We start from the raw sequence: 13,817 nt of genomic DNA on the forward strand, positions 1-13,817 counted from the left end.
TTCTGAAACCTGTGTTTTGGATGCCTCATAGAGCCCCTGGAGCATTAAAAAAAAAAAAAAAATTAAACTGTTTTATAAAACATATTTAAACACATGTGATTTTGATGGTAATATTTTATTTTTTCAGAATATATTTTAGTGAGTAATATTAACACAGGTCTCAAAACCACATTGGGTTTTTCATGTTCTTAATATCTGAATATGTGCTATCAATTTTAATTAAGGTGATTATGTTAAGCTGTTGTAAATCACAGAAGTAACCAAATGTCTTTGCCTATTCTGTTTCAAACCACACTAGACATTTTGTCATTTACAGACATTAAATCTTCATCAAGAATAATGGCTTAAAATTAGCTGTAGAGCTTTACCAGCTGTTCTCACTATAGGTTTTTTTATAACAGGAAACTTTACAGAACTTAGGAATAGCTAAAACGCTTATAAATATCAAGTAGGACAAAAGTTAAAATAGACTAATCTAACAGAAGAATGAAGCAATCTCTTTACCTTTATTATAGAACATTTCTAATCCTTGTTTTGTTTTTTGAAGTCAAGTGCACTTTCTTTTAAACTAGTTACAGCTTTAACGCTGTCATTTGGTATACACCTGTTAAAAAAACTTGGAACACACTTTTTTCCCCTATGCCTAGTTCCTCTACATTTCGGAAGGTGTGTGTGATTATTCTTAATTTACAACAATATAATTGTTTTAATCAGTGCAACAAAAAATGTATTTTCATTTGCAACATAACCCAATAGAATAAGCTTGTTGATTTTCTAAGGCTTTGACTGGAAGCGTGTGCCTTCTTTAATGACTTACATCTGACTATTGGAACCAATAAAAGCCCTCTAAGAAACCCGGCCTTATACTTCGTTTACACAGTCCCAATACATGTTTTCTAATCTGTGGTAAGAAAAAAAATGCCACTTCCTATCAGGCCTAGGAACCACACGCCCTTGGAATCTCAAAAAACCGAGGAGTTTTTCCAAATAATATATATCTAAGGGTGAAACCTATGGCTGGACTCAGCTTTATAATGTCCTATTTAAGATTCCTTGTAGAATAGAGATTCATAAAAGCCCATGAGGAAAGCCCATGTAAAGGTATTTCTCACAGCACTGTACAAAAGTTGTCTGGCTAAGTGTAAGAAAAGTCTGTTTTGCCAATGACTAAAGTTTATCATGATTCATTCTTAACAAAAATTAGGACTAGAAAAAAGATATGTGTCTCAAAGTCTGTCACACCCCTATCACCAATTTCTCACTTCATAAGTTGTTTTTAAGATTTTCTTACAATTTTAATTAACCCTTTTTATTTATTTATTTTTTTCTGTCCACCAAAAACTGTAGCTGGTGAGGTCCAGCTACAGTTCTTGGAAAACAGTAAGATATGGGGAATAGAGAAATCTAGAACAATATTCTAATTCTGGGAATGCATTCCACAAATGTTCTCAGATAACAGAAGAAAATATGGTTCCTGTAACAGAATTTTTGCTTTGAAGGATCAAATCAAGAAAGCTAAATAAACCCAAGTCTCATGTAACAAAATCTTAACAGGTATAAATATAGCCACAATTATACGGGCATGTTAGCAGCCTTGAAGTATTTCAGCTTTTCTTACTCACCTTGTCTAGTTGTGATATGCTTTTTCTAATAATCAAAGCTGGTTTCCTTTTTTTGCCTTAAGTCTATCACACCTTAAAAGGTAATGCAAATTAAACCATGCATTAACATGTCTTTCTTCTACAAATACTTAAACCAACCCTCAGTAGAATCCTACCTACTGTTTTCTACACAACATTCTTCTCCAGCAGAAAGCATCCGGAAAGACCAATACCCAATCTCCTAAGAGAAGTTAGAGTTTTCATTTCTGAGGGAAGACAAAGACAACTTAGCTACCTTTCCATATGAAAACAGCAAGGAAGTGGTTTCTGGAAGACCCCCAATCAACAGGTAAGGGCCTGACTCCAACATAATAATCAGACCAAAAAAAAGTGTAGGCACCAGTAAGGGATCTAACACAGAAAGTTGTGCCTGATAGCATGGCTGCAGCAACAGAAATAACAGAACTTTCAGTCCATTCAGATAAAATCTTGTACGAACCTCTCACTCATTCAGATGGGGGAACCAATGCCTGGCATAGGCAGGCTGTTTTCTGTATACTCAGAGGGCTTTCCGAAAATAAAGTTTTTTTTGTTTGTTTTTTTTTTTGGGGGGCATAAACCCAGTGAGATCTAGTGGGTAATGCCTGAAATATTTCTTTTTGTATTTGACTGGTTGCTCAACCCATATGAATCATCATTTCAGTCTGTGATTATTCCTGAGCCAGCATCCCAGGACAAGCTTTTACTTTAGGTCCTGTGCCAAGCTAAGCAGTCTTTGCAAATTACTACTTCTGACTGGTCCCAGGCAAAGTGCCTGGGTTAAGCTTTCTAATAGGTCCCGGGCCTGGGCAAAGCTAAGTCACACATTCTCCAAGACAGCTTGCAAACTAAGTACATATCTTTATTTTTTAGGCCATAAAAACCTTAAACCCCAGTGGACAACTTATTCAAGCTTCTATCTCTGCTGGCAGAGAGCTTCTTTTGCCACTTATTCAAACTTTTGCTCCAAACAGTTTCCTTTGTCTACAATCCTTAATTTTCTTAAATGTAAAAGAAAAGACTCTTAGTGTTATCTGAAATGAAAGAAAGGCTGTTACATCCTGGTGCATTGTTAAAAGAACAATATTATCTGAACCTGTGACATATTTTTGCTGTTTTCTTTTGATGTCAGGGTCTGTTTGAGTAATAAACTTTTCTCTTAAGATTAACTTTATCTTAACTCAATAGGGAGGTAGGAACATGTGTTTCACTAAAGCCTCTCTCAGGATTTTAAAAAAGCCTCTATAATTTTTATGTGTTTTTAACCTATTATGAATAGTTTAGAGCAGTTATGAAGTTTTGTACTGTTCACTAATAAGCCTTCCAGTAGGCTCACTAATTTTTTTTCACTCTGCTATAGGATCAATAAGACTCCAACTGAGTTATCAGCAGTCTATCCTTTCCTATTATGAATAAGAATTCTGTTATCAGTTCAACTTTTTTTTTCCTTTTCAGCCTCCCTTTTTCAAGATTTTGTAAAAGACATGTGGTTCATCCACAGATAACTCTGCTCTCTGTAAAGCTGCGTGCTTTATGGCAACAGTTAGGGTTTGGTTTAGGAGTAATGTATCATCAATTCAGGTACGATTAAGCACTTGAGTTAGATTTTGAAATATCTCTGTATGTCCACTGGGGTCATCAGGGGACATTTGCTTATGTTTTTCATTTTTTTATCTAAGTCCCTACAATGAGAAGAAAATTTCTACTATACTAGCATCACATCTGTGGAGTATTTTCTGCAGGGGCAAGAGTGAGTTTGGGGTTTCTTTAGTGGCACAAGAAGACAAGCTGATGAAAAGGCTATTGGAGGTTCTAAATGAGGGTGGCATGTATGGCATTTAGAAGACATATTTGAGTGTTCCTCAGGGGTTTGTCTCTGACTTAATGAATTATCTCTTTGAAACGTGCCTGTTATGACTGCCAAGAGGGCAGAGTCAGTTTTACCGTGCTTAGAAAGATCTGGGTTTTCTCCCAGTCAAAGGAAGGTTGAATAAAAAAAGAAAAAATCAAACTCATTTCTTTGCCATCTGAAGAAAAGATATATCTGTTGAATAGTACTAAAACGAACACTTCCCTCAGACAGCTAGGCATGTCTGTCCTGGAGTTGTTAGGGCTGTCATGCCCTTGAGCAATAAATACATAAATAAGCCACTTTCTTTTTTCAGAGTCTCACAGCCAATGAAACTTCTGTGTTTCAGACAGTAATCTAGAGAGGTGCACACTGCAGATAGTTTGTGAAGTTTCTAAAGAAACATAGAAAAAACCCTTCCTATTATATTTTTCCCCTTTTGAAATAGCCCTGACTGAATAGAAAGATAGGATATTCCTTGTTTTTGCATTCCTCTTGTCTTTTCTGAGTCTGGTGACTGACATAGTTGTCCTCCATGGATGCAAGCTAAAACCTTCACCCACAGTTCCGGAGGAGCTAGAGACCAGGACAAGTAACGTTTACCTGCACAGGCTTTAGCTCTCCACTGGTGACTCCTGGTTGATTTCTTAAGCCTACTCAACCCAGAAGATAACCAAAGTAACTTGGGAACCTAAAAAAAAGATGGTATAGTCATTGGATTCAAGCAAGACACTTGTATAGAGTAAGAATTTTAATGCTATTTGTGGCTTCCCTTGCTAAGGCTTAGAAAAAATATTGAAATTGCAGGAAATAAGATTGATTGACTTTGAAACATAAAATTCTCTGTTAGTTTAAATGTCAGTGCTGCTGGAGGAAGAAGGTGTGCCTCGAAACAAGTAAAACTTGTATGGCTGGCTTTCATTAGACAGTACTTAACTAAAATGTGTCTCTCAAAGGCACCTTCTTTCTGATTATTGAAAGTGGAAATTTTCTGTTTACTGATAGGGCACAGAGTCTTATTATTGTTAGAGAGATATAGGAGAGAGAGGAGTTAAAAAACCAAGGGTTTTGTGCAAAGTACTGGCAAGGCTTCCCCACAGAGAAAAAACTCATTTCACTAGGTTGCATTTTAAGATCTAAAATGCTCCATGAAAATGCTGAATCCCAGGTTTATATACTCAAAAGTTAGAAAAAGAAGGTTAATGCTCTATCACCTGTCCCCACAGTATGTGTCTCTGCAGAAAAAAGATGTGTCTCACAAAGAAACTCTTTAGATATGTATGGTTGTGTGGAGGTTTTTAAAGAGAAATAACCAGCCGAAAGAGAAATTTTCTTTGAATGTATGCCATTCTCTACAGTGATGTGAATATCTATCATCGGTGGACAAAAAGATCCTTATCAAATAAAAATTTTTAGATCACAATTTTGAATTCTTCCCATTTGAAAGAAAAAAAATCACAAAATAGCAACTCTTTGAATTATATTTCTAATGACTGACTTTTACCAGTGAGCTTACATCTCCAGATCGCAACATTGCATACAAAGAAGAAACAGGATGGACATTAGCCACACAATGACAAAAAATAAATAAGTAAAATGCCACAGAAAAGCCTGAAATTTTCGGAGGCAACACTCTGATAGACTGTCAGAAACTGGAGTTAGTTTTGAGGCCTTCACATAACACCGTGATATAGTCTTATCCAGAAATCTTCAATTAACTTAGATATCCTTTCAGTCCTATGTGACAGCTGGATCCTCTGTGAAAGAAAATAGTTGGCACAGAGGCAAAATTTTCAACAGTGGAGGGTGAAAGGAGATGGCCAATGTGTCTCCCAACATCCCTTTCTCCTAAGCTTTGTAAGAATGGCAGGCAATCTATCGGATTTTACCTGGCACTTGCCCAGAGCTTTCTTTACTCTTCAGAAATTAAAAAAAGAAAACACAAATAACAAAAACAAACAAACAAAAACTGAGAACAAGGAGCAGATGTGAATGCAAATAGAGGACAAGCTGCAGATATGAATGTAAGTAGTTTGGAATTGCACTCCTACTCACCTTTTTTATTTAATGGATTCTCACTCTGTCACTTAAGCTGGAGTCCAGTTGCAAGATCTTGGGTAACCACAAGCTCCATCTCTGGGATTTATGCCACTCTCTTGCCTTAGCCTACCAAGTAGCCCTCACTACAGGTGCCCACCACCACATGCAGCTAATTTTTTGTGTTTTTAATAGACTTCATGGGGGCTTCACCATGTTAGCCAGGATCATCTCGATCTCGACCTCCTTGTGATCTGCCTGCATTGGCCACCCAAAGTGCTGTGATAACACTCATGAGCCACCATGCCCAGCTACTAGTGACCTTTTTAATTAAAGCCTTTCCCAGTCCATGAACCAAAAACAAACCTTGCTGTGCCCCTGTGAACCAAAATCTATCAGGTGACACACAGATTTGTTTAATCTCAAGAAGATTAAAAATTATGAATGCAAAAGGGGAGATGATAGCAAATGTGTAATATGTTAACCTCTGGTGGAGTAGAGTCAGTTGCCCACTCTGAGAAAGAGTCTGATATTTTTATGGACTCAGAAGAAAGAAAATGTACTAACCAGTTTTGAAGAAAGCACTACTTATCTTTCCTGGGTCCTTGTGCCTGGAACTATTAATAGCTGATGCAATGACTCAGCTTGGCTCAGGAACTTGGCACTGAGCTGCACAAGAGCTAAAGTGAAAGCACGGCCCAGGACCTTGGCATGGGACCAGAGGCTAAAATGATAATTTAGAGAAATTTGGCTCAGAGCCTGAAGCATGTTTAGTAATATAAGGTGCCCTTTGTAACACACTGGAGTCCAATATGTACATGTTCTGAAAAAGAGACTATTTCTTGGAAGCAATCTGGCTACACAAAAGACACAACATTTTAATGCGGGGTCTTGTTTTTTTATCTGAGTAGCTGTGGACAGGTCTTAAGCACACTCACAAAAAAAGTTGGGATTTTTAAAAAAATATATTTGCTTTGGCCACGGGATTGTAAAGGATTCTTAAAATTCTGTCTGCAGCCTGATAGTCCGGGCTGTTTCTCTGCCTGTGGAAATTTTCCCAGTAATCCACCACAACTATGTAGCTTTTCTTTGTCAATACTATTGAAGACCTAGAAAGTTTCTGAGGGTCGAAGGCACATTGTTTGAAGTTTCCTATGTGCAAGGCTTTTCGTCCCGTGAAACAACCGACATCTTTGTAAATATTGTAAAATTGTTCATGCCTTCTTAGCAGTCATATCAGAAAAGCCCACAAGAAACAACTCACAAACATCAGAGAAACAGTCTCCCTGGAAACAATCAAAACAAAATTTTCTTACTCCAGGTTTTCTCATCTTCTTGATGCAGAGAATCTTTTAGTCACAACATCTTCAGCTTTTCCAGTTTTTACATCCAGCCCTCCATGTTCCTTACTACCCCTAGAGGAAATGCCCAATGAATGAGGCGCCAGTAAAGTGCAAGTTTCTTTTTCATTACAGTGCCTTAAACAAATAAAGTAAGACCTGGGGAAGTTTTATGATACATCAATACATATATAGAGCCTTTCTAATATCTAGCCCTTTTTTTTGGGTCTTAAATAGGAAGACGTTATGTTATTGCTGAGCCAAAATCTTACTGTTTCTGACAAATAGCCCTACAGTCAACAGAAAGAAGCTGGGCCAAAACACATTTCTTCTATAGCATGTCATAATAAATAAAAAGCAGTCAAAGAGAGAAAGAGTGAAGAAAAGACAAGATCCTAATCTCCAGTAGAAAGAGAGACAGAGCCCTTTGAAAAACCTAATTTAAGCCATAGTGATCCCATAGATAAGAAAAAGAAAAAAAGAAAAGTAGAAGAAAAAAGAAAGCAGGACACTAGCCCTTTAGATATTCCAGATCTAAACCTTTCCCAAGCCAGGGCTGAGATGACGTCTTTGGGTCTTTGCATTTTCTGGCATTTCTTCTTTTCTGGATGACACTGCATTCTTCAGTGCCTGCAGAAGAGAAAGCTTGTGGTATGCCTGAGTCACCTAAAGACCTGCAGGGAATTGTCACCTGTACCAGCACCTGACCTGCTTACCTCATCACAGATAACATGCAAAGCTGTGTGCAGTGCCTGGACTCAACCAACACTCACTCATGCATCTGCCTCCATTCTGTGCCTGGCACATCCATAGCAAACTGAAACCTAAGCCCATAGTTTGAGCTGAGTGCAGGCTGTAAGATGGGTGTGTAAAATTAGACAAGCAGGCTCAAGGGAAACTTGCACAAAGGTGACATCATCCACAGAGACTGTTGGCTGGTGAAGCGACACCCTAGAGATCTTGTGACAAAGACGACATTCATCACCAGTGGCCAGTGGATTATTCAAATATGCCTATGTAATGGAGCCTTGATAAAAATCAGCAAGACAGTATGCATAGAGCTTTTGGGTAACTGAACACATACAGTGTTCTAGAAATTTGTGTGATCATAAAAAGAGACACTGATAATTTTAAAGGCCATACAGAGTGTAGGAGTCTTTGTTTGGTAAGAAGTTTCTGCCTTTAATAATGTGTCCAGAATTTTAACTTATTAACTAGGGCACACTCTAAGGTAACCTAAATCTGCACATTACAAACATTAGAACCTGGATATTTCCACAAAAATGATTCCATAATTCACTAATACGGTGCAACAAGTTTCACTTTAGAGAGATAAAGTTTTCTTTTGTTAACTGGGTAAGAACTAGACATTTATAAAGGAAAATAAAATCAAGTGATACCTCACCACAAATTCTAGTCATATGTTCAGTTTAGGAGAATGATCATCAGTGAATTTTGTGCCAGAAATATTTATTCTAAAAGAAAAGTCTTTTAATTTATAATAGTGTGTCTCTGAAGTGCTTGTGACACTGTAAAGTCAAGGGCACCATCTCATACAGTTCTGTGTCCTTCTGGGAGGGAAGCTAATGCTGCCTTATAACCCAGCAGAGGTATTCTAGCATATGAAAATAAGAAAAATCAACATTATTACAGGATTCTCTGTCATAAGCATCCAATAAAACACAACTCTGGTCTTGTGTATCGTAGTAGCCATAGATACACTTTATGGCTTCCAAGAAGAATCTAGTACCCAACAGTCTGCTTTTATATTTGGGCTTATGTGAGCATAAAATAACCACATTTGGGCAAACAAGCTGTTTTATTACTTCTTTTAAAGCTACAGTGCTTAAAAATGATGTGATAATTTAAATACCTGGCTTGGACATTTCCGGTTCTGTTTCCAAGCCTTAGCTATGGGTGAAACTGTTTTGGGCAATGAAGATGGATTAGGGCATCTCGCAACTCATGATGCATTTGGTTCAGCTTAGTTCTCGCGTCCTGAGCAGACAGACTGACAATTAAAACTCAACAGTTTTATTTTCAACATACTTTAACATGGATTCTGTCCCTTGGGCTGACCTCCAGATCTTCCTCAGCACCTCACACTCTCTCTCATTGGCCTGTTCCAACTCTAACTTAATATTACAGCGAACAAGGGCCTTAGATTCTTCCAGTACAATTTGATTATATGAGGCAAGCTCCTTAATTTGAATCATAACCTCTTGGGTGAAAGTTCCACTCAAAACTACCTGAGAGACCAGGCCTTTGGCACATGCCTCCCGTGCTGTCAGCTTTCGCCCAGCAAATAACATTTCATTGGCAGATGCTTTACCCATCATTTTTTGAAATGTAATAGTTGAACAGCCATCTGGACTCTGTCCAAAGGTCGTATAAGGGGTTTGGAACCAAGCCTTTTCATTAGCCCACACGAGATCACAAAGAGGCAGGATGGATGCACCTAGTCCAATGGCAGGGCCATTGACTGATACAACAATAGGCTTTTTAAATTGAATAAAAGTATTCACACAGTTCTTGATGGTATCCACCATTTCAAGGCTTGCTCTGTTTCTGTCATTCCTTAAGTGCTTCACAAAGTACCCAAAATCAAGACCGCAGCAAAAGACACTTCCAGCTGCACTGAACAGCACGAGCTTGCTGTCACCCACAGTAGCATTATTAAGAGCATTAACTATTTCTTTAATTACTTCTGTATTCAGTGCATTTTTTTCTGTGGATCTAGTTGATAGCACTATCTGGGTGAATCCATCCTCTTTCTTCACTACAATGTCTCTGTATGTGCTGGCACTTTCTGTTAGCTTTATGGTAAAGTACATCTTCTTGATAAAAGGCTGGTCTCTGCTGTCATCAGTAATATTTATTTGCCCACCTTTCACTCTTGGAACTGAGGTATGCATGTCTGTTTTTCCATTGGCTGCTAATGGGTCTATTAATACCACTATACCTTTTTGGGTAGCTGAACCTGTGGCCATTGAAGCAGTAACTGAGCCAGACATCTGCGACATTGGTGGGTGTATCTGAGTCTTGTTCTCTATTCTAGGCTGTTCTGCACCAGGATGTGACAAAGGGTCGTGGAGGAGTTTCCCTTCTGTCACCTTGAAGACCACTGTGTCCTGCTGATCTGCTGCAATAGGGTCCAGTTTCTCAAGTTTCTGAAAGCCACTCACAGTTTTCTTGTCGTTAAAGGGGCTTTCAGGTGCAAGCGTCTTGATAGTTGAATTTATTATCTCCCTATTATTTGTGTCGGAGAGAATTGAAGATGCCTTTCTCCTAATGATCTTGCTGGCAGCAAATAACTTGCTGTTTTTGGATCTGTGGTGTTTATCCGTCACTAGCGTTTTAGGAGAGTTCTTAGAATAGCCCACTTTTGTAGATCTAGAAGTTCTTCTTCTGGCATTGTTTGAAAAAATTCTACTGGTTCTAGTCCATGTCAGTTTTTTCTGTTTTTCAGTCTGTCGTCTATTAAAATCAAGTATACATTTTTCACAGTTCCTGAGGTGCTGCTCTGGTTCCCAAGTGTCATCCTGTTCGTCGTAACCTTTCCACCAAACCAAATACTCTGTATTCCCATTTTTATCTTGTCTTTTGTCAACAATACTTTCAACCTCAAACTCCTGGGAAGCCATGAGGAAAGACATAGGATTGGAGCAGTTGCTGTGCCAACATTTTGTCAGTTGTGTCTCCACATCGCCACTCCTTTCTGCCTCCAGTTCTTCACCAGGTTCTGCATATGGATGAACCTCTTCTATTTCGTCACCACTGGTGTAGTGAAAATTGTGTGAAATAGCAGCTATGCTATGGTGCATGATAGCTTGCTCAGTAGCCTCAGGTGAGAGTAGCTAAATCCACAGCCACAACCTTCTGGTGTAGAACAGAAAGCTTTCTTCCTGCCTGTTACTCTTTGGTGTTTGTTTGTTTAATTGTGGTTGCTATGATGATTGTATGGAAGACTCTAATCTTATAACATTTTTAAAGTTACACTAGCTTACCTTCAGTAACATACAAAACCTTTACTCCTGTATAATGTACCTCCACTATTTCACTTATTGAGTCCTCAAAATTATACCTTTATTCAGTTTATGTCAAAAACACAAATTAGAGGTAGTTTTTTTATTAAATATATTTGTGTTTCAAGGTACGTGGAGAACATCTTGTGGAGGTGCATGTTGTTAATTGTTTTTTTTTTCTTTTCTTTTTGAGATGGAGTCTCACCCTGTCACCCAGGCTGGAGTGCAGTGGTGCAATCTTGGCTCATTGAAAGCTCCACCTCCCGGATTCATGCCATTCTCCTGTGTCAGCCTCCCAAGTAGCTGAGACTGCAGGCGCCTGCCACCTAGCCTGTCGAATTTTTTGTATTTTTAGTAGAGACCGGGTTTCACCGTGTTAGCCAGGATTGTCTCGATCTCCTGACCTCGTGATCCACGCACCTCAACCTCCCAAAGTGCTGGGATTACAAGCATGAGCCACCGTGCCTGGCCAAATTTTGTGTCTTATATATTTGTACCTGTATTTATCTTTACCTTAGCCTTCGTTTGTTCATACTGCTTTTGAGTGTCTGTCCATTCTACCCTGAAGTACTCCATAAGACATTTCTTAAAGGGTAGTCTAGTTGTAAAGGGTGCCAGCTTTTATGTGGGAATGTCATAATGTGTCCCTCACCTTCCATGGACAATTAGGTGGATTATAAGGTTTAGGTTTGACAGTTTTTTCTGACATCACTTGGAACATATTTGTCTACTGCTTTCTATCATCTTAGTTTTCAGATGAGTAATCTACTGCTTTTCAGTGATTATTCAGATAAGCGGTCCACTGGCTATTTTTAGGGTCCCTTTTACATGACTAGCTACTTCCTCTCCTTCCTTTGAAAATCCTCAGGATTCTCTTTGTATTTGTTTTAGACAGTTTAATTATCAGGTAAAATTTTTAGTTTATTTCTTTGAGTTTTTGCTACTTGGAGTCTGTTGAGCTTCTTGGGTGCTTATTTTTTGTCTTAAATTGTTGCATTCTTTATGACTATTTTGTTAAATAGTCTCCATGATCTTTTGTCTCTTCCTTCAAACTTCCAAAATGCGTATGTATGGCTCCTTGATGGTGTCCCTCAGGTTTCTAAGCCGTATCAATCTGCCTTGCCCCTTTTCAGACTCTGTTGGTGACCACTATGTGGTTGACTGCCCCCAAGGGTGGGTATCACAGTGTGGGGACAGTTTGTCAGTTGGTCTCATAAGGCTGATGCATCCCATAGCTCAATTCCCAGACTAAAATCATTGTTGTTTCATTAGTCCACTACAATCTAGAAATCTCTAAATGTGAGGTATCACACAGAGCTCTTTGTGTCATGGCCAAGAAAATTAAAGAGGATGGATGCAAAAAGTTGAATCAAAACTTTTATCAGTGAAAGTAAAAAACTCTTCACAGTGGGGGTGGAATGTGAGTGGTTTACCTACTATGAGACTGTGCTTTACAGTTTCTAAAGGCAGCGAAGTAAAGGAATGTACTTAGTGTTCTTGGAGTAAGCGTTATTCGGCTTGGCCTTGAAACTTGGCCTTGGATTCACCTGGAGCTGAAGTGATGATTTGTAGAAGCTACAAGTCTCAGCCTTGGAACTTGGCCCTGGACCAAGAAAGGAGCTGAAGTGACAGCTTGGCCTGAGACCTTGGGCTGGGATCAATCAAAAGGTGAAGTAATGTCTCATGGTCACAATAATTAAGGAGGCTGGATGTTGCAAAGTTCAAGTAGGAACTAAAGTAACACAAGAGCCATTGGACTCTGTCCGGATGTCATATAAGGGGTTTGAAACCAAGCCTTTTCATTAGCTCAGAAGAATTCACAAAGAGGCAGTGTGGATACACCTATTCCAAAGGATGGGCCACTGACTGATACAACAATAGACTTTTAAAATTGATTGAAATTGTTCACAAATTTCTTGATGGTGTTCACCATTTCAAGGCTTGTTCTGTTACTGTCTTTCCTTAAATACTTCAGAAAGTACCCAAAATCGAGACCACAGCAAAGGACACTTCCAACTGCACTGAACAGCACAAGCTTGCTCCCACCCACAGCAGCCCTATTCAGAGCATTAACCATTTCTTTAATTACTTTATGTCGATCTAGTTCATAGCAACATCTGGGTGAATCCATACTCTTTCTTCACTGCAATATATCTGTATGTGCTGACATTTTCTGTTAGCCCTCTGGTGAATTACGTCTTCCTGATAAAACGCTGGTCTCTGCCATCGTCAGTAACATTTCTTTGCCCAATTTTCACTCTTGCAACTAATGTATGCATGTCTGTTTCTCCATTGGCTGCTAATACCACTATACCTTTTTTGGTAGCTGAGTCTGCAGCCATGAAAGCAGTAACTGAGCCAGACTTCTGAGAAAATAGTGGGTGAATCTGGGTCTTGTTCTCTATTCCACACTGTCCTGCCCTGGGATCTGATAAAGGCCTGATGAGCTTCCCTTCCTCCTCCTTGAAGACCACTGTATCCTGTGGATCTGCTGCAATAGGGTCCAGATACTTGAGTTTCTGAATGTCACTCACTGTGTTCTTGTTGTGAATAGGGCTGTAAGGGGCAAGTGTCTTTCTTGATAGTTGAATATAGTAGCTCCATATTCTTTGGGTCAGACAGATGTGACCCTGGATTACTGCCAACATTCTGGCTGGCAGTACATAACTGGCTGCTTTTGAATTTGTGGTGTTGGCCAGACACTAGAGTTTTAGGAGCATTCTTAGAAAAGTTGGGCTTGGTAGATATAGAAGTTCATCTTCTGGTATTGTTTGAAAAAGTTCTAGTTGTTCTCGTCCTTGCCCCTCTTTTATTTTTTCTGTTTTTCAGTCTGTCATCTGTTAAAGTCATATATACATTTTTCCCCAGTGCTGCTGTGGTTCCCAAGTGTCATACTGTTTCTTCCTAACCTTTCCAACACCAAATT

General features: G+C 38.9%; 1 protein-coding gene across 1 annotated transcript; it reads right to left on the minus strand.

Annotated features, from left to right (window-relative positions):
• Positions 1 to 8,758: 8,758 nt before the first annotated feature.
• LOC129053460 (testis-specific chromodomain protein Y 1-like) lies at positions 8,759 to 10,695 on the minus strand. The gene has a single exon (XM_054545505.2). It carries the CDS (start codon positions 10,688 to 10,690, stop codon positions 8,885 to 8,887), a length of 1,806 nt encoding a protein of 601 aa, XP_054401480.1. The 5' UTR covers positions 10,691 to 10,695; the 3' UTR covers positions 8,759 to 8,884.
• Between the last annotated feature and the right edge of the window lie 3,122 nt (positions 10,696 to 13,817).

This window comes from Pongo abelii, chromosome Y, assembly GCF_028885655.2.
Source record: "Pongo abelii isolate AG06213 chromosome Y, NHGRI_mPonAbe1-v2.0_pri, whole genome shotgun sequence".
Lineage (NCBI taxonomy): Eukaryota > Metazoa > Chordata > Mammalia > Primates > Hominidae > Pongo > Pongo abelii.